General features: G+C 49.8%; 5 protein-coding genes across 5 annotated transcripts; 4 read left to right on the forward strand and 1 right to left on the reverse strand.

The window, feature by feature from the left end:
• Positions 1-442: 442 nt before the first annotated feature.
• On the forward strand, positions 443-2459 carry N7533_013550 (ankyrin repeat and BTB/POZ domain protein; the record flags this gene model as incomplete). The annotated part of the gene is made up of 3 exons (XM_057110200.1): positions 443-682; positions 750-835; positions 950-2459. The coding sequence occupies 3 exons, from the start codon at positions 443-445 to the stop codon at positions 2457-2459; spliced, it is 1836 nt and encodes a 611-aa protein (XP_056952902.1).
• An 881-nt stretch (positions 2460-3340) lies between these two features.
• Positions 3341-3721, reverse strand: N7533_013551 (uncharacterized protein; the record flags this gene model as incomplete). Its single annotated transcript, XM_057110201.1, has 2 exons — positions 3341-3526; positions 3608-3721. The coding sequence occupies 2 exons, from the start codon at positions 3719-3721 to the stop codon at positions 3341-3343; spliced, it is 300 nt and encodes a 99-aa protein (XP_056952903.1).
• Positions 3722-3958: 237 nt separating this feature from the next.
• N7533_013552 (DNA repair ATPase SMC5) lies at positions 3959-7854 on the forward strand (the record flags this gene model as incomplete). Its single annotated transcript, XM_057110202.1, has 6 exons — positions 3959-4429; positions 4503-5414; positions 5478-6359; positions 6412-6484; positions 6544-6671; positions 6727-7854. The coding sequence occupies 6 exons, from the start codon at positions 3959-3961 to the stop codon at positions 7852-7854; spliced, it is 3594 nt and encodes a 1197-aa protein (XP_056952904.1).
• A 712-nt stretch (positions 7855-8566) lies between these two features.
• N7533_013553 (uncharacterized protein) lies at positions 8567-8863 on the forward strand (the record flags this gene model as incomplete). The annotated part of the gene is made up of 1 exon (XM_057110203.1): positions 8567-8863. The coding sequence occupies one exon, from the start codon at positions 8567-8569 to the stop codon at positions 8861-8863; it is 297 nt and encodes a 98-aa protein (XP_056952905.1).
• An 8456-nt stretch (positions 8864-17319) lies between these two features.
• Positions 17320-18286, forward strand: N7533_013554 (uncharacterized protein; the record flags this gene model as incomplete). The annotated part of the gene is made up of 2 exons (XM_057110204.1): positions 17320-17500; positions 17559-18286. The coding sequence occupies 2 exons, from the start codon at positions 17320-17322 to the stop codon at positions 18284-18286; spliced, it is 909 nt and encodes a 302-aa protein (XP_056952906.1).
• Positions 18287-19290: the final 1004 nt, after the last annotated feature.

Below are 19290 nucleotides of genomic sequence, written 5' to 3' on the forward strand. Positions count from 1 at the left end.
GTTGTTTAGGTGGAGGCCGTTGCTCAGCAACGGCTACCGTCATGGAACTTGTCCTTTCCCGGCAGGCGGTAAGCCCGCTCACGTCAAGGGCGTAGCATCCACACAGTCCTCGCCAAGTGGAACCATTGTCGTGGTTGACACAAGGGAGGTATTGGAAATTGATAAATTGGCTATCTTGTGAATTTCCAAATTGTCTGTCAAATGATCATTCACATCAATTTAATGCATTGACTGAACATGGACAATTCTATACCTTTAATTAATTTGATTGGCTGCCGCGGAAGACCGGCCCGATCATGTGTATGGTCACATGACTGTGCTTATCGATAAGCTGCCAGCTGATCGGATACCCGCATTTCATCATCCCACTTTGTACTTCGGACTTTGTGGCCGCTTTTCCTCCCAATTAAACACCGGCTACCTGCAAAAGGCCTTCTTGAAGATGGAAATGGAAGAGCCGACGGTTTTGCGCAAGGATCAGCTGGAGCTAAGCCTGCACAAGGAGAAGAAATTGATCCAGGAAGGCACCATCAAAGATGACAACCCATTGGACCTCAGTGAGCCATTCCGCGACCTCTGCAGTGCTTGCCGAAAAGGCGATCTGAAAGTCTGCCAGGAAAAAATCACCGAAGGTGTCAATGTCAATGCCCGCGACCTTTACGACTATACACCTTTGATTTTGGTGGGTGCTGGGAACCGCGGCAAACGCACATCTCGATCATGCAGTTAACCGAAATTACACCAAACAGGCCAGTCTGTGCGGGCATTATGAAGTCGCACGGCTGCTGCTAGAATCCGGAGCGTTGTGTGAACGAGATACATTCCAAGGTGAAAGGTAACTACAACACCCCACAGGATGGACTCCGGATATCCCACCGGTGATGAGGAAGGTTGAAGTTGTCTCTTGTAAGCGTCGTGGGCTGACGAAGACATATTTCTTGCATTGTAGATGCCTCTATAATGCCCTCAACGACCGTATCCGCAATCTCCTGCTCGAATATGACTACTCCAAGTCTACCGATCCTTTGCAACCCCTCGCTGCCCATATAGCCTCACTCCTTACTCGAGACACCCCCATCACCACCGATATCGTGGTAACGGCAAACGAAGAGTCTATCCATCTGCATAAATTTATTCTTGCTGCTCGCTCCCCTTACTTCAAGGGTAAACTCTCCGCCGCCCCCGATTCGACAGCGTGGAATATCCCCAGCCACATTCCACCCCAGGCATTTGGCGCGGCAATCAGGTATCTTTATTTAGGCGAAGCTCCACGAGAACTGCGGGCTGGCCCTGGAACTGGATTCACCGAGACGGAAGTCTTTGCGGGGATCGACAAAATTGCGAAATATCTCGAGATTGAAAGCCTGGTGGACAGTATACTCGACAGTGGAGATCGGCGACTTGCTCGGCAGAGAAGAACCTTGGAACTATCCAAAGGCAGGGATCAATTAGAGAATTGGTTCCGCACGAATGTGCTTGGCAATAAGATTGTCGTTGAGACATCAAAGGCGGGCGAAGTGAAATGGGATCATGACAATCACATATTTGCAGATGTTCTTCTCCGCGCTGATGAACTACCCGAAGAAGCTGAGGAAGCTGGCACAGGCGACGGCCAGCAAAATTCCACATTATTCCCATGTCACCGAGCGATGCTGCTCCGCTCGGAGTTCTTCCAAGCCATGTTCACCTCGTCTTTCCGCGAGGCCCATATCAAAGATAACCTGCATATTATTGACGTCGATTGCTCGCCAGAAGTATTAGAGATCATTCTTACGTTCCTCTATACTGAAAGGGCTGACTTTCCTCTCGATATCGCCGTCGATGTGCTATTTGCAGCCGACATGCTTTTTATCGAGAAACTCAAGACCAAGGCAGCTGTTGTCATCAGCACCCTGGGCAGCGGAGGCCTGTCGCAAGAAGAAGCCGCGAAAACTAGGGACGACGTCGATGAGGATGACATCGACATTTACGCAATCATGCGCGCTGCTTGGTTAACCCGAGTCCAGCGACTCGAAGAATTCGCCGGTCGATACCTTGCCTACCGGTTGGAAGCCCACATTGATTCGGCCGAGTTCGCAGAGCTCATACAAGAATCCGCATCGCGTATCCAAGTGCGACAGGAAACTGATACCATTGAATTGCTGGATGACATTCGATTCTATCTGAACGAGCGTTTCCGGTTAAGGTTTGACGATGCCGGCCTTGACGAGATGTTGAATGGGCATCAGGTGCCTTCAACGGACGCCCAGGCAGAGGATATTTCCAATATGACCGACGGTGTCGACGCTTTAGATGTTTCCGGGCCGGTTGATCAGTCCGTTAAAGCTGATGGGTTCCGTGAAATCCGGACTTTAGATGGTGCGGTCGTTGAAGATGAATTCTCGGAAGACGCGATGAACTACGAAATTCTGATGGAAAAACTGGATGCTCTTCTGGAAACTCTCAATTTAGAAGCTTAAAGCGGACGCCTTGGGCGAATTGAATCCATGGATAGTATACTAGTAAACACCTGGGCAACTTGAACCTCGGAAGAAGTGAAGAATATATATATATATATATACACGAATACTAGCACTTAGGTACGAACTGGAAATAGACCCGGATATTGTGCGCTCCCAACTTGAAATTGAACATTGGAAGTTCAAGAAGGTTGTTCAGTTCAAGTTCAAGTTCCAAGGTTCAACTTGAAGTCGAAGGCCACTGGCACTGCTGACAATGGTACTAGCCCTAGAGTCCTACTACCTAGGTAGCTACTAGTAGGAGGTTCAACAACTTCAAGTTGATGTTGTCGACTCGGGGTCTTCCAAGGTTCTAAGGTTCCAAAATCCAGAGATATATTAGTCCAATTTCAAGTGGTATTATATTTACAACTAATGTACACATGATTATAGAATCTGACGATGTTCTCTGCCATGTCAGCTAAGTTCCGGAGTACCTCCCAGTGGACTAATCAGAGGTTGTAGCTCGGAAAGACCCAAATACATACCAATCCACAGGAAGACGGCTTTCGTGGTAGAGCCATACATTTAGTACGACGTACAGTGGCGTAACCAAAGTCTGTGATCCTAGACACCGTTGATTCCAGATGCGAATTGTGGTTGGCGTAAGGTCGGCGAGATATAGATCCATTCCCAGACAAAGTAATGGACCATAGATACCGCGGTGGATATCAACTCATAATTCAGCAGCGAAGAGAGTTTCTTCAGTCAAGTACCGGGACAAGATGTCATCAGGTGGGAAGTGAGCGCCACACAAGTCCTCGGTGATAATCAACTCGAGATTCAAGGTCTGAATCCGAGATCGGCCGGCTTTGGTTTTTGAAAGACAACATGCCGAACACTTATTGACCCCCGCCTGGTTGGTTCTGATTGTCGGAGGCCTTCATTTCTTTCTTCTTCTGGATCTTATCCTCCAGATCGCGAATTTGGGTTTCGATTAGCCCTTTCCGGGCAGTCAAGTTGGATCGCATGCCCTTCAGAGCTTTCATTTGTTCATCAAAGGTAGCCTCCTGGCGTTGCTTTTTGGTCTATTTGTGAAACAAAGAAACAAAGGTCAGCGGCACATCCGATAAACTGGGAGAATTTCCATTGCGTAGATCGTGGCTCACCTCGGCGATCTCCTCTGTGGTCTTGATTCCGGCCCCATATAGGGATCCTGCAATTGTGATTGAGGTGACAGCCGCCGTCAAAATCAGACGGCGAATATTTTGAGGTGACGGCATCGTTATGGCAGCAAAGCAAGCGCCGAGTGACGCTGAAAGTGAAGGAAGAAGCCGCGGAAGTCACTACACCGCCTTCATCATTCCGCCTTCCTCATTGGGCCAGATAGTCTACGCGTCGACGCGATTCGCGGTACCCAACACCATTCATCTGACAGCCATACTCGGTTGCTCTTCAGTTTGTACTTTGCTCGCCATCCCCACGCCTTTCATGGCTTCGCATATCATCGACTAGTGAAAATGGCACGAAGTTCGGTCCCTCAACGTCGACTCCACGAGGATTCCGATGACGATGATTCCGACTCATCCCACCCCACCCCGAGCCCCAACAACAAGCGCCAACGTCTGAGCCCCGCGGAGGAATCCAGTGAAGAGGATGAAAGTGGAAACACTGAAGCCGGGGAGGGCGCTAGTGCTAGTAATGATTCTGACGACAATGACAACGACGATGACGACCAGGGTGAAACAAGTGAGGACATGGACGATGCGGGCGCAAGAGCTATCGCTCAACAGCCAGTTATTGACCATGGAGTTGGCCCGGGAGGTTATAAGCCGGGCGCGATTGTGCGCATCAAATTGACCAACTTCGTGACTTATAACTCGGCGGAATTCTTCCCCGGCCCCAAGTTAAACATGGTCATTGGGCCTAACGGTACTGGCAAGAGTACCTTGGTCTGCGCTATTTGTCTTGGTCTCGGATGGGGCCCTCAGGTAATGATAATCCCGATGGAGACATGATCTCTACAGTGGAAAGTTCATAGCTAATGTACCATGGCATCAATAGCACCTCGGACGCGCAAAAGAGGTCGGCGAATTCGTCAAACATGGCTGCGCCGAAGCCAAAATCGAGATCGAGCTTGCTGGACGACCAAAATTGTCGTACAACCCGGTGATCACCCGTACGATCAAGCGTGATGGAAACAAAAACACATTTACCCTGAACCGGAAACCCTCTGGTTTCAAGCAAGTTCGTACTCTGGCGCAATCATTCGCGATCCAGGTCGACAATCTATGCCAGTTCCTGCCTCAAGACAAAGTCGCTGAGTTTGCAGCGTTGACTCCCATCGAACTTCTTCACTCGACACAGCGAGCAGCAGCTGGACCGGAGATGGTAGAATGGCACACCGGCATCAAGAAGCTTCGCGCCGAGCAAAAGCAATTCGAGATAGACAGTCGCGCGGACCGGGAAATGTTGAAAAACCTCGAGGATCGACAGGAAAGCCAGCGAGAGGTGGTGCAAAGGATGCGTGAGCGAGATGTCATCAAGCGAAAGATGGACCTGCTTGAATTCATGCGCCCCATCGTCGAATACAGAGACTACTACACCCAGTTCAAGGCGCTGAAAGAAAAGAAGGCCGCTGTTGACCAAGCTTATGACCGGCTTAGGTTGGAAGTTGAACCCGCTTTGCAATCTCTCAATGCAAAGCAAGAATATTCCGAAAAAATCACCGCTGCGAAACAACATCGCAAGGAGGAAGTCGAGAAATTGACAAGAATAGCCAAACTGCGCGGGAAGAAGATTGAAGACTTGGCAGGATCCATCCAAGGATTGAAAAACGATATCGAGGCAGAGCGAAAGTCAGGCCAAAAGCACAAACAAGAAGCCACAAATGTCTCGCAAAGTATCGCCCGACTGAGAAGAGAATATGAGGAAGAGCCCGTGGAATTTGATCCTGACCACTACAATGAACGGCTGGTAAGAAAGGCCCATAAAAAACCTGTGGAATAGCATTTCCACTTGCTGACCCCTTTATTGCAGAGAGAGAAACGACTTGAAAGGCGTGAGATTGAAGCCAAGGGGGAGGAAATGAAAGCTCGGAGGGCCCCGTGGGTCGAACAAGGGAGAGCTCTGAATTCCAAAATCGCGGAGTCTGAGCAACAATTAAAACACTTGGATTCAGCAACCGGAAAACAAGAGATGAAGTTGCATGCTGTGTCACCCGACTCTCTGAAATTCTATCACTGGATTCTCAAGAATCAAGACAAATTCGAACACGAAGTATTTGGGCCTCCCATGGTAACCTGCTCTGTGGCTGATCCAAAGTATGCCGATGTCATTGAATCGCTTTTCCAGAAGAGCGATTATACAGTTTTCACAGTGCAGAGTAGGAACGACTTCCGAACGCTTCAGAAGAATATCGCCGAACAGAGGCTTGCAGATATCAGTATCAAAACATGTTCCAAACCACTCAGCCACTTTACAGCGCCTGACTTCAATGTCCAAAGTCTTGGATTCGACGGATGGGCCAATGAATTTCTGACTGGGCCCGATCCAGTCATTGCCATGCTGTGTATGGAGAACCGACTGAATCAAACACCGGTCGGCCTCCGTGAAATTTCCGAGGAAGCTTTTGCACAGATGGAAAATGGCACACTCAATTCGTGGGTATCTGGCAAGCACAGTTATAATGTCACTCGCCGCCGAGAGTATGGCCCTGGTGCCAAATCAACTCGTGTCCGCCAGGTCAGGCCTGCACAAGCCTGGACTACAAAGCCAGCAGATGCATCTATCAAGCAACGGCACCTCGATGATATCCGACAGAGCAGGGAACAGCTCGCCGAGCTCCAGGCCAACGTGAATTCAGATAAAGCTGCGGTGGCTGAGCTTACAGCTGATCACAAACGAGTTCAACGTGAATATGTACGTTTCTCCTAAAAAGTCTCTACCATACTGTATACTAACTTGCAACTAGGATGAAATCGAGGCCGAGAAGGCCGAGAAACAGACTGCACATACGCATTGGCGGTCCATTCCCGATAGACTTGGTATGCCGATGCATATTATACCCACCGGATCAGGTTTGCTAACCACTATCACCCTACAGCCCAACACGAGCAGAAGCTCAGGAGCTTCCATGATCTCTTTGATGAAGTAAGAGAACGGGTACACGGCTATCGAAATAGACAAGATGAAATCGCCATTCAAAGGGCTGAGTCTGCAATCGAATACTCTGTAAGATGACTATCAAGATACAAATTGGCTAGAAATTAGTGCTGATCCCCTTTAGGATGCGGTTGAGAAACTCCGTCAAGCCTACGAGGAACTCATGAAAGCTGAGATACGACATCTGGAAGCGAATTCTGATCTTCAAACTCTGAGAGCCCGGCACAGTGATGTTTCCAAAATGCTCGAAGAGAAGCGCCTAGAGGCGGTCCAGATTTCCAACGAATTCAAAGAAGGAGCCAAAAAGGGCAGACATATGATAAACAAGGCAAAGCAAGTCAGCCTTGCAGTGAAAGAAAAAGAAGGGGGCGCTGAAGCTCTTGACTCCGTCAATGAACCGGGGTATACCGAAGACCAACTCAATGCAGACATCGACTCTAAGAAAGCTGAGCTGGAATTTACCCATGGTGGAAACGAGAATATGATCCAAGAGTTTGAGCAACGCGAGCGCCAAATCGACAAGTTACAGAGCAAACTCGGTGACTTGAACAAGACGCTGAGCGACTACAGCGAGGCCATCAACGAAGTGCGCCAAAAATGGGAGCCGATGTTGGACGCTCTTATCAGCAAAATCAGCCACGCCTTCTCTGACTCATTTGCACGCATTGGCTGTGCTGGCCAAGTCAGTTTGGACAAGGTGAAATCTGAGGCTGGGCCCAACAATGACCCTCCCGCCGAGTATGAGTACGATCAATGGGCGATTGAAATCCACGTCAAGTTCCGCGAAAGTGAAGAGTTGGCACTTCTGAATGCTCATCGCCAATCCGGCGGCGAGCGAGCTGTGAGTACCATCTTCTACCTGATGGCTCTACAATCGCTCTCAGCCTCGCCATTCCGTGTTGTCGATGAGATCAATCAGGGTATGGACCCTCGAAATGAGCGCATGGTGCATGGTCGCCTGGTTGACATTGCTTGTGCGTCGAGCAACGAGGAGAGCAATTCCATCGGCGGTGGCGGTGGAGGTCAGTACTTCCTCATCACGCCGAAGCTGCTCAGTGGACTTTCCTACAAGTCTGGTATGCGGGTGCTATGCATCTACAGTGGTCAACACATGCCCAAGGAGTACGCGAAACTGGACTTTGGTCGGGCGATTCAAAAGATGAAAGAGATCACTGCACAAAGCGGAAGGTCCACTGGCAACGATCAGGCCGAAGCCATCGCAAACCATCACCAAGTGGATGTTTATGCCTAGCGGCAAATCGGATTTCTGCTTGGTTTTCATTCTTCACTTTTACATATCGGTTTACTTTTAGATACTCAACACTGGTTTTTGTTTTTGAGCGACACTAAGCTTTTAATCAGCTGTCAATTCATTTCAGGTTCACTCTATTCAAGCAATTAATCATGGGAAGGGACCATGGTCGGCGCACTGAGCGTTATGGTTCCTATACTTTTTCTTTCTCAAAATTACAACTGTTATTTTCACTATGCATGTTTTAGTAGCATTTTTCTCGACATCTCGTGTCTGCACCGGCTGACCTTGTTGAGCGCTCAATGGCCCCAAATATTCCAGATTCTAGATTCTCATCGTTCCCCGAAGCGGGTACCGGTCAAAGCACACTCAATTTCAGTTTCACGGACATCCTACACCCGTTGGCATTCCTCTTCGACCCCTCCCATGAAACTTTACCATGGGGGGGCTGAATGCTTCATCTCGAGTACTCATTGCCTTGAATCATCTCAACATGTCAAGGAAGAATCAAGGCAGCTTCAATGCAGTATCAACAACTCGGAGTATCAACCACGGCAGCTGTAGCCTGGCCCCACTAGGAGGTTAATTAATATCCATCCATTCATGCATCATCGGCCGCTCCGTGTCCGTGCCCATGCCCATGTCCACTTGTCCCCCCTCTCCCAGCCTCTCGGTAGTTGGGAATCGGAGATTAGAAGCAAGAAAGAAAGTCATGAGCATCACCAAGACCAAAAATCACAAGTGGGCCAAGGCCAGGGCCAGCGAAGATGTGACGAGGCTGCATCGAACGAGGCGTTACGAAAAACATTATGATTACACAGCGATCGCCGTCGATCAAGCAAAATGCCGCAAGGTCAGTGCCGGAAGGTTGGCGAAATGGTGGGAGACGGGGGCCTCCGTCGAAGGTTCTCTCTCCACCGGCGACGATCCCCAATTAAACGGATTGGCATCCCTGCTCGGATCGGACCAGACGACCGAAGTGGACAAGATCGGGTCTTGGCCTGCGTAAAGGCTTGCTCTCTGTTTTCCCTCCACCCCTTGCGACTTCGCTTTGGCGGCGAGCAGATCCTCGTGCAAGAAAGGAAAGGCTAGTCAGGTTAAGAGGCGAAGGCGAGGCGAATGGACGCTTCGTTACGCCGTGTCATGCAGATCGACCACCGGGCGTTTCCGCCGCAGATCACAGGCTCCATCTCGGAGGTTTTGCATGCCAATCGTTGGGCGTTGTTGGGCAGTCCCTCGCTACGAACAACTCTAAATTGTCTCTTTGTGTGGCTCACAGCACAGGACCCCAGTTCTACTTGGGCTTTGGCTTTTGCTTTTGGCTTTTGCTTTGCCTTTGTCTTTATGGGTCTTTTCCCTTTACGCTGACCCCATCCTTTCCCCTCCTTGTCTCTCTCGGCCACACTCCGCACCCGAAATGTGGCCTAGGTCTCATGCTGACCGTGGTGCCATCCACTCTCTATCGGTTGTTGTGGATTTCTTCTTGTCTATGCCCTCAATTTTTGGGCCTTTTGGGATTGCTGCTCCTTCATGCTTTGTCCATCCGACCTCCCTCCCTCCCTCCCCTCCCCTCGGCCCCTCTACCCCTCCTACTGCATGCATATAGAACACAGTCCAAAGCTGATCGTCACTGCGCCCCATCTGCTTGGTGGAGGCTGGGAAAGGGATGATTGGCCCGATATTCCACGATCCTGTCGAGAATCCTCATGGCGATCCGGCCAGTCAAATCCACATAATGAGCGTGGAGTGGTTGGTCTTACCTGAGCAAACCGGTCTCAACCAACACGTTGCATGGCCCATATGTCCTGCGCATGGACCAAGATGTGCAGCCTCCGCATGTTTGGCGGGGCCCTACGCTTGGACTACACTCCAAAAGGTGTAAAGTTAACTCTGCAGTGCTACTCGACAAGGTTGTGGTTCAATTCACCGCCCTTCCTTTTTTCGCCTCCGGTAATGGTATCCCACATCCATCCACATCCATGTCCCACATTGAAGGTCGGATCCCACATTCGGATCCCACATCTTATACATATCCCACATCTGTTCTCTACTCAATATGGTAGGTGGAAATGGTGCTGATTAATTCTGGGACCCAACCACAGAAGAAAAAAAAAAAGACAAAAACAAAAACAAGGAGAGAAGAAAAAAAATGACGCACCACGCGAACTCATATCGGAAAGGATGCGATACCCCCAATGAGACCCCCGGTTTAATTCAAGTTCCTTGCGATTAACACAGAGTACTCCGTATTGTACTCTGTTTACTGCGTATAATACACGGCCATCTGTTCGCTTGTCATATTTCGAGAATTGAGTGTTTATGTAGAATTCCCACCAGCCCCTACAACCCCCTGCAAAGTGAGGTCCCTTCGGAAACTTCTCATCCTGTAGGATCACCGCGTCCAAAACGGCGGCTTGAATGTTGTCGACTCATCGAACCCTCTAGCCCAGACCGTTGATTTCCCAGCAGCCAGCCTCCCGGACGCCATGACGGAGGTGGCAGACGATGTATCACGATTCCCTGACCGAGCCAGCTGATGTGTGAGTGAGCTGTATGGAGTCGGAAGGATGATATACAAAGTAAAAATAAATGCGGGCGGCTACAATGTCCAAGCAGAAGGTCCCAACGGGCTTTCTGTATGTATAACAAGGTCACAGTTCCAGTCTACCCAAGTTTGGATGAAGCACGGGCCGCTGGGGGATGGATGTGAAATGAAACGACAAGGCGCGACCGGTCGATCCTCGGCGCCTACAGTACAGCCACAGGGTTAACAGCGCATCACGCTTTAGCAGCATGCGGTGCGTCTCGCAGATACCGTACCAAGGCGTTGCAATGTACCTGTACGAATAAGGCTGGGGATATCTAGGGGAAGGATCGGATCTTCTCCAACGGCCCATAACGTGGTCGAGGCTCGGAGATATATCGACAGGGGTGGCAAATCTACGATAGTACTACCTACATACAATGATGACAGACATCTTTGGAGAGCCACTGGCATCATGATGTATGTATGCCCAGGCACTGTACGTTGAACTTGAATCTTTCAAAGCAATGATAGCACAACGCAGGCTAATTTAGGGGTGTGTTCCGATCCTAGCGTCGCACGACGTGTCGCACAATCGCAACCACGAATTGACAGGGCGGATTCAGATCTGGACGAGCAGATGACATCCCCTGAAACCGAGTCTCTGGGCGGCGTGGGTTTGTGGGTAGATGCGAAGTATCAAGGATGCCCACTCATAAGTACATACATACTAGGCGGGTTGGAGAAAGAAGCAAAAGTAGGTCAGCTCATCTCATCTCACCCGTGCTCACCTTGCCACACCTCATTTCCCGGAGGTTGCCTTACTGGCTGCATTTGTTTTGCAGTTGCATTCATTGCAGGCCTGGACAGGGCATTGGCTCTAACAAATTCCAATAACTCCGTACCCCATACGTTCAAGCTCCAACCCGGTCCAATCTGAGCAACGAAGCCTAAAGTGAAACACGCAGTGATGTCCGTGGACTGCGAAGTAGGTATGTATGTACATACATACAGCCCAGCGGCAGTGGATAAACTACTAGTTTGCGTCTGCCTCATGATCCAATGGAGATGGTGCGCATTCCCTTACTCCGTACACCGACCTGGGACAATTCCGGCCGAGAACTTGTCGCATGGCAATGCAACCATGCAACCGTAGGATGATCTACCAGTCACAGCAACGAAGAGTGCTGTTGAGTGGGGGAGTGGGAGGATGGGAGGATGGGGGCGTAAAGTGTAAATGGAAGCAAAGTCCTCCGTGCTCCGTACATACGAAGTAAAACAAAGCAAAGAGATGGAGAGTTTCGAGAGATCCGCCATACTCGCGCTCGAGTATCTCAGATGCACACTTACGGGTTCGTATCTATGTAAGTATGGGAAGATGTGAGTACATACACACCGTACTCCGTACCCTGTACAGTATTCCTCCATACATGCGCCAATATCGGGTCATCCTGGATAATAGAACGATCCTTGTTGAAAGCATGTGCTGAACTCTGTTCTTCGGTTATCCCTGTCGAAGGATGGAATAATTCATTGCCGATGGCGAGGGCGATCGTTCGAGGATCTGCCTTTAGTGTACGTACACTTTACGAGTTCGCTCGTGGCAGGGAGGTCTACGAAGTACTTGTGACCAAACTATTGTGCTCGGGTTCTCCGAGTGACTTGACAGGGATGGCTAGGTGCGTCGTGCTGCCATCATGGATCGTTTTTGCTTTTTCTTATTGCAGGGCATGAAACGATCGCAGGGGGGCTTGCTTCGGGAAGTGGATGACATGAAGACTGAAAAACAGATCCTGGAATCCGTAGTGCATACGTACATGGGTTCCTGGATGCCGCGCAATTTGATGATGACTCCGAGTACGGTGTACACGGGATATACTCCGGAATTTGAAGATAAAAAGGGAGTCGACTCAAACTACTGACTAGTACGAAACTAGAAGAACCAAAAAACAAAAGCAAAGAAACATCCTTATCCACACGACTTGCGAGCATTGGATCGTAATCCTATACGAAGGACCAAAATATGCTTCCGGCCCCCAAGCTAGTCATCAACACCTGGATCCAATCCACCTGGGCACCTCAAAGGATTTCAAACAAGGGGGTCATCGCTGTGGTTGCCTTGCCCTACGATACTATGCTATGACCGAGGCATTTCCGTTCTCCGAGTTCACCGTAGCGCCAATCCTGATCTGCTCCTCCGGCAATCCTGCTCGTCCTCCCATTACCGTTCCTGCACACTCCAGGAATCTCATCTCACATCCTCCACAATAGAACTCCACCAAGTACGGAGAACAACCAGGGTAAACTGTGTCCGGTAAGTCCGGAGATCATTAGTAAACCAAAACCAAAACCACCTCCCCAAAACAGCTACTGCATAACGCCTCGACTTAGCTAAACAGGAAAGGCCAAAAACTCGAACACAGAAGCTAAAAAAGAAAAAAAAACAAAAGAAAAAGAAAGAAAGGGGCCCCATGGACGATCCCACACGGGGTTTATACCCAATACAGACTGGCGTGGAAGGTCGTGCATGCGGCATGCGGTGGGCAGTGTGGATTGTCGCTTAGATCCCGGCACTAAAACTCTCAGTCTACACATCGACAGGGGGAAGGGCGATCGTCGATGTGTGTGACCTTGACCCTCGGTCCCGGGTGACGAACAGGTAAAGTGTTTCACCACGGCTGACACACTCGTAGGCCGAGGCGAGATCGTTTGATCTTCCGTCGATCTGCGCAGCCTCCCGCCCAGCGTCGCTTGGATGTATTTCCTGTTTCGCTGACAGCCCAGTCCAGCCCCAGCCTCCAGCCCGAGCCCCCCTAATGCTAATGCTAATGCTACCCTAGATGTCTAAACATCTGTACATAGCATATACTTGATGATTTGCACTCCTGATGATCATGCTGAATGCCCATGCTCATGCCCATGTCCATGCTGGCTCTAACTCCACACTCATACCGCCCCCTACTGAGTTCGTGTTTTACCGGATTTGGGTTTCACGATAGTTTTTTGTTTGCTTTTACTTTAAGTTATTTTACGAAGAGTCGATCGGGAGGAGCAGGCACGGCAGGTCCAGAATCCTGGGAAGCCTGGAAATGAGAAGATGTTTCATTTCCATCGTCATCATGTCTCTGAAGAGAAGAAGGATTAATAATGCATGCCGAGTTACTACCCGTACCGATTCTCCATTCTTCTCCGTAGTCCGTTTCCTCGTACTCCGTACCCCGTTAAATGCTGGACCCTCGGCTCCCTACTATACAAAGGAGGAGCATAGCTATCAGTGCGTCGGAGACACTGCCCGAAAGGAGCTATGGCCAGCGGTTGTCTAGGATGGGATGATCCACCGGGGCGATCCCGCCGGAAAAGGAAGGAGGTTAGGCGCCTTGACAGGTCCGCGTCAGTAGAACACGTCAGTCCACGTGAGGGAAGCATAACTTATGGGTGATGGTGGTTGGTATGTACGGAGTACATCGCCAATTGTGGAACTCCTGCCCAGGTGTACGGAGAACGGAGTACACTATGATCTTATCATCCTGGCAAGTTTCTGGGATATTCTTAGAATGGACTATCGATTCGGAGAGCGACTAGATCCTGGGAGCGAGGAGGATTATTACAGGAGCAGGAGCAGGAGCATCGGGCGAATGACCTGAAAAGTTCAAGCGAAACCTTATGCAACATGAATCTGCGTCTGCAGATGCATCTGCACATCTGCAACTACGGGGGGGGGGACGTTAGATGAAGACCGGATCCGGGGTGATATGGTATGTATTGTATAATACAGTGTAAGTAATGTAATATACCCGTGCTTTCCCGTCATTCCCGGATTCACGGATCTCCTTGGGATTTTCCCAGATTGCCGGGTCTAAACCACCTTCCCAAGGCGGGCAACGCCGGACTCGCAGATCTTTGTATAGTTAAGAGTACGAAGATGGGATTGACCTCAATTTTCAGTTTGGCAGGAATAGAGTACATGGTATGTATGGGGTATGGGTATGGGTATGAAATATCAAAGTGTCTCTCATTATGTACATTATACTCCGTAGAATATCACATTGATCCCTGATCACCATCACAGATCACTGGCCAGCCAGATAGGTCAGATGCATGCAAGTGCCATGTGTTCGTCAACTCGCGTGGCTCGCCCCTTGTGCTTGTGCGACACTGCACTGCACCGTACATACTGCAGTCCGCCGCCCCACTGGTGACGATGTTCAAATGAGTACGGACGTAGCAAAAGCAAAAAAAAAAAGTGTTTGAGAAGTCAAAGGGATGGTGATGGTGGACATTGCGTATGTTCCAAACTGTCACATCCAGAATACGACTGGATACGTAGTACAGAATATGGAACACGGGTAAAAAAAAAAAGTAAAAAAAAAAGAAAGAAAGGGGGATCTCGCGTGGCAATGGGGCCCATGCCCCGGATGATCCCCGATCGATCCCCACGAATCCGGGCGAATAGCTGAAAAGGGAATACTGACTCAGGGATTACTCAGTGCGGTGTGCATCAAGCTAGGCGTTGTACCCGACCCTAGCTATTCCTCCGTTGACTATTTCCTACACATCCTAGGCCCTGGGATGTGGTAGTCGGATCCGGGAATGATTCTAGGGGTTAGGTGGCTGGGATCCAGAGGAACAAACCAAAAGAAAAAAAAATTAATTATCACCGACAGACTGGACCGGGCCACTCTTTTTCCCTCCTGCAAAACCTTACCCTGGGCAATACGAGAAGGGAAGGAAAAGTCGACAGAGTTCCAGCAGTTCCATCAAAGTTCTGTGGAAATGAAGAGCGACCGCACCCACCACACTCAGAATCTCGGCAAAGCAGAAGTCAAAAATTAAAAGAAAAAAGGGTTTGTATTGACTTTTTGACCTTCCTTCGTGGGATGAATGGGGACATGGACGTTCTGGACTCTTGATGAATCTGGTACGACCGGGTCCTGGGAATGTCCCACTCGGGACCACTGAGGGGGGAAGCAGGCAGGAGAGCCCCATCAAACCGTGATGATTGATGAGTTTGATTAGTTTGATTACCCAGGGGTACTCAACATTCCTGGACACGAGAGCCGCATCCAATCAAGGCAGATGGAATAGTAAAACCGGGTCTAGCGCTAGTCGATCCCGAGTGAAATGCCGAGGGTTGAAGTGGTGGGTTTTCCAGAAGGCGATCAGGAGGATCGTCGCGGATCATGACATAGAAACAGGCATGGCAGCAGGGAGTCTAGCAGGTGCCGGCCAGCAGGCCAGCCAGGGTGGCTGGATAATGTGATTATTTGGGGTCTTGGTATGGGATGATCACCAAACCGCTAGAGTATCATGATGTACAGCGGGTATTTTCTACCTTTTCTCATATGCCTTCCCTTATGCCAATGTCTCTGCTATCCCCTGCCCTGCCTGCTCCCCTTTGATCCTGCTCTCACTCTGCCAATTCAACGGCACGCACAGAGCAGGCGATCCCACCCAAAACGACCGAGTGGAGCTCGCTTCCACGAGGCCGGGATGGCGGGTCCCACCAACGGCCAATCGCCGATGTGCAGAATGTGCACAGACTGAGCAGATTATCTCTGAACGGATCATCCTCCGTACCCATAGAATGTGCACAGTACCTAGACTGTATGGATCTTTGTACCTACGGGAGAAACTGGAGTCGGAGCAAGATTCACCTTCCAGAACTGCAGATCGACGATCGCTTGGAGGGAGCTCCTCGGTTGGTCCAAGGAGATAGTCCGTGGGTCAATTGGATCTTCAGGAGACCCTACGATCACCGACCTTCTTAGAATAGTAACAGGGACAGCAATCCGTAAGCTGAGATCGGCAATCACAAGTTTGGCAACTGGCCACCCTGGGAGGCCAATGTCAATGTCAATGACAATCACCTCCCCAAGGTTTTAAAGAAGGCAAAGCTAAGGCAAAGCAAGGGTGAACAAAGTTGCCGTAAGCGAGCCACATGGCGGGCGCTTGGAGCCGCCACCCCGTCATTTGAATACGAGAATACAGTATTGTGCATGTACTGAGCATAGAGTACTTAGGTATCCAGGTATCGAGTACTGTAAGTAAGGAGTGCCGGAGTTATGTACAAATTGGGTTAGTGTGTATGTTCTGACCTTCCCTTTTTGGTTGCCACGCGGAAATCTGACAACCTGAGGTTCCTACAGTATGTTGGTCTTGGTCCTGGTCTTGGTCTTGGTCTTGGTCTTGGTCTTGGGTACCAGTAATATTCTGGAATGTAATAGAAGGTGGAGTGACTTTATATCATTACCTCAGCATTTAGGTACTGGTACTCTACCTAGAGTCATCCTGAATGTGTCCAGTGTTTGCTACCTAGGCACCGTACGTATACTGTAGATGCAATACTGATCATTAATCTAGTCCTCGATGTGAAACAAGATCGACACGATCAGTTCGGTGCGATCAACCGTTTATGGAGCTGAGCGCGATGTGACAGGTAAGCAGGATCTGCACTAACCGTAGCCGAGGACGGGGACTTTCCGGGCTTCCAATCTAGGTTAGGCTGGTACTGCAAACAGCCCCTGTACAGTATATTATCAAAGTATATCAGTACCCATAGTGTATAGTGTACGAAGTACACTATATACTGTACATATACTGTATGTACATTACCTCGTGGCCCCCCACTGGTTAATCTCCGAGTCTGGTATACTCCTTTCCCATTAATCCTCATTAATTTAATTCTTTTATAATTTAATTCTTTTAATTTTATTCTCATTAATCCATTCCCTTCTCAATTAAGCTTTGGAACCGACCGTCTCACTTGGTAAATTAAAATTACCCCCTCCACTTCCCCCCCGTCGGCATCGGCCGGCGATCATCCACGCGACATTTCCCTCCACTCCATTCATACATAACCCTCGTGTCTGCCCTTCTTCACTATTCTCAAGTCTACAACCCAACCACTCCCAATCCTCCACATCCTTATCCTTATCCTCATCATGGATCTGGCCAGTCTCCTTCACGCCGCTCCTAAGCGCGCTTGCCCTGAGGACTTCGAGTATCCTACTACATACAAGCGCTCCCCGCAACCACCTCTCTCGCCGCCGGTGGAGGACCAGCCCAAGTGCTCGCTGCCTTCGATCACTGCTCTCCTCGAGGGTGCTGATGGTCATGCTGCCAGTGAGTATATTTGAACACTGCCTTGACGGGATCCACTTTATACTAACCTCCATTCAAGAACGTCAACGCCTGAGCCCACCTGCTCACCAGCGCGATGCCCGCTATGATTCTGTCCATCTCCCACCAACACCACCATTGCGTCCCGGCTCCGGCTCCGGCCACCACCACAGCCACAGCCACAGCAGCTCTCCAGTCGAGGCCAAAGATGTCCACCGCACCTCCATCTCCTCAACAAGCTCTCACCACCACCATCACCACGGCCCTTACGCCTCGCCCGCACCCAGTGTCTCATCATACAGCTCCCCAGTTGATGGACCCATGTACTACCGCCCCCAAACCAGCACAAACTTCGCGCCTAGCATCCCACCAACCCTCTCCCACCGTCAATCAGCCTCCCCACCACACACCCAGCAGTCTCTCCCCCAACAACCTCAATCTCAAGCCGCTGGCCCTGCTCCTGCTGCAACCCCCGCCTCGGCTTCTTCTCCATCTCTCATCTCCCCAGTCACCCCCGCCTGGCAACACCACCACTACTTCCCCCCTTCAACCGCAACCCCGTATCAGCAAAACCATGACCGATATATCTGCCGCACCTGCCACAAGGCCTTCTCCCGCCCCTCCTCTCTGCGCATCCACTCGCACTCGCACACCGGCGAGAAGCCATTCCGCTGCACACACGCCGGCTGCGGCAAGGCCTTTTCTGTCCGCAGCAACATGAAGCGTCACGAGCGTGGTTGTCACTCTGGCCGCGCGGGCCCTCCTCCTGCTACGGCTCTGGTTGCATAAATTGAGAGTTGCGAGCTGGTGTTCTTATATTTTTTTCCTCCCAAGATTCCTGTTTATAAAAGGGATTTTCTTCTGGGTCTTTTCCTCTCTCTCCCTTTACAAAGCCTACATTTTTCGGCGGGGAGAGTGTGAAATGAAATGGATGGCGTTTCTGAGTGGTTGGCTTGGCTTATTTGCCGTGATACCCTTTTGTTTTTATCTTTATTTTTATGATTTTACTTTGTCTGGACTGGAATGGATCGGATTTGGATCGGATTGGGTATAGATGGGATAATCCTCCTGGAATGGATGGATGAATCTCCTGATAAATTATTTTATGAGAAATGTATTATTTACTATGTCTGACACTTCTTCCCTTGAAATACCTATACTTTGTATGACTGTAGCCCTGTTCATTATCGATATCCCGGCTTGAGAGGGCTAGGCTGGGTTGAGTTGAGTTGGACCCCCGTTTTCTCGATTATCCTGCCATAGTCATCGTCATTGTCATTGTCATTGCCATCGTGATTATTCGCACATCACTTCCTTATCTCTGCCCATTTGCCCTCGTGTAGGAACATACTCCGTTCATGCAACTAAGTGGAGGACATTATCCTGATCGGAGTGGGGGATTGCGGCATTTTCGGGGTTGGTGGGTTTCTGCGGGTTTCACTTGTGAGGGGTTGACTTGGGTTGGGGTAGAGTCACTTCTGGCGTGAATTGGATTCGGGGTTTGGCGTCTAAACTTGTTTTGAGTTCCGAGTTGGATTTGCGTGGAGGGGTTGAAGTTCAGGTTCTTGGCTGGTGGCGTGATGGTTGGGTGGTGGTGGCGGGAGTATAGGGCTTGGATATGATATTGCGGTGGCGTGGAGGACTTGACTCGGTTTACTTTTGAGAACATCGAGTTCGGCCGAGTCCCTATATGTGGTAGGTACTATATTCATGATATTCGAAATGGATATCTATCTATATCTATCTATGTAAAGTATGTCGTCAAATTCATTGTATCCTGTTCGTTCATGTAT

The sequence above is a fragment of the Penicillium manginii genome, assembly GCF_028828005.1.
Source record: "Penicillium manginii strain IBT 31320 chromosome Unknown utg000011l:1.0-1395921.0:1.0-1396616.0, whole genome shotgun sequence".
In the NCBI taxonomy this organism is placed as follows: Eukaryota; Fungi; Ascomycota; class Eurotiomycetes; order Eurotiales; family Aspergillaceae; genus Penicillium; species Penicillium manginii.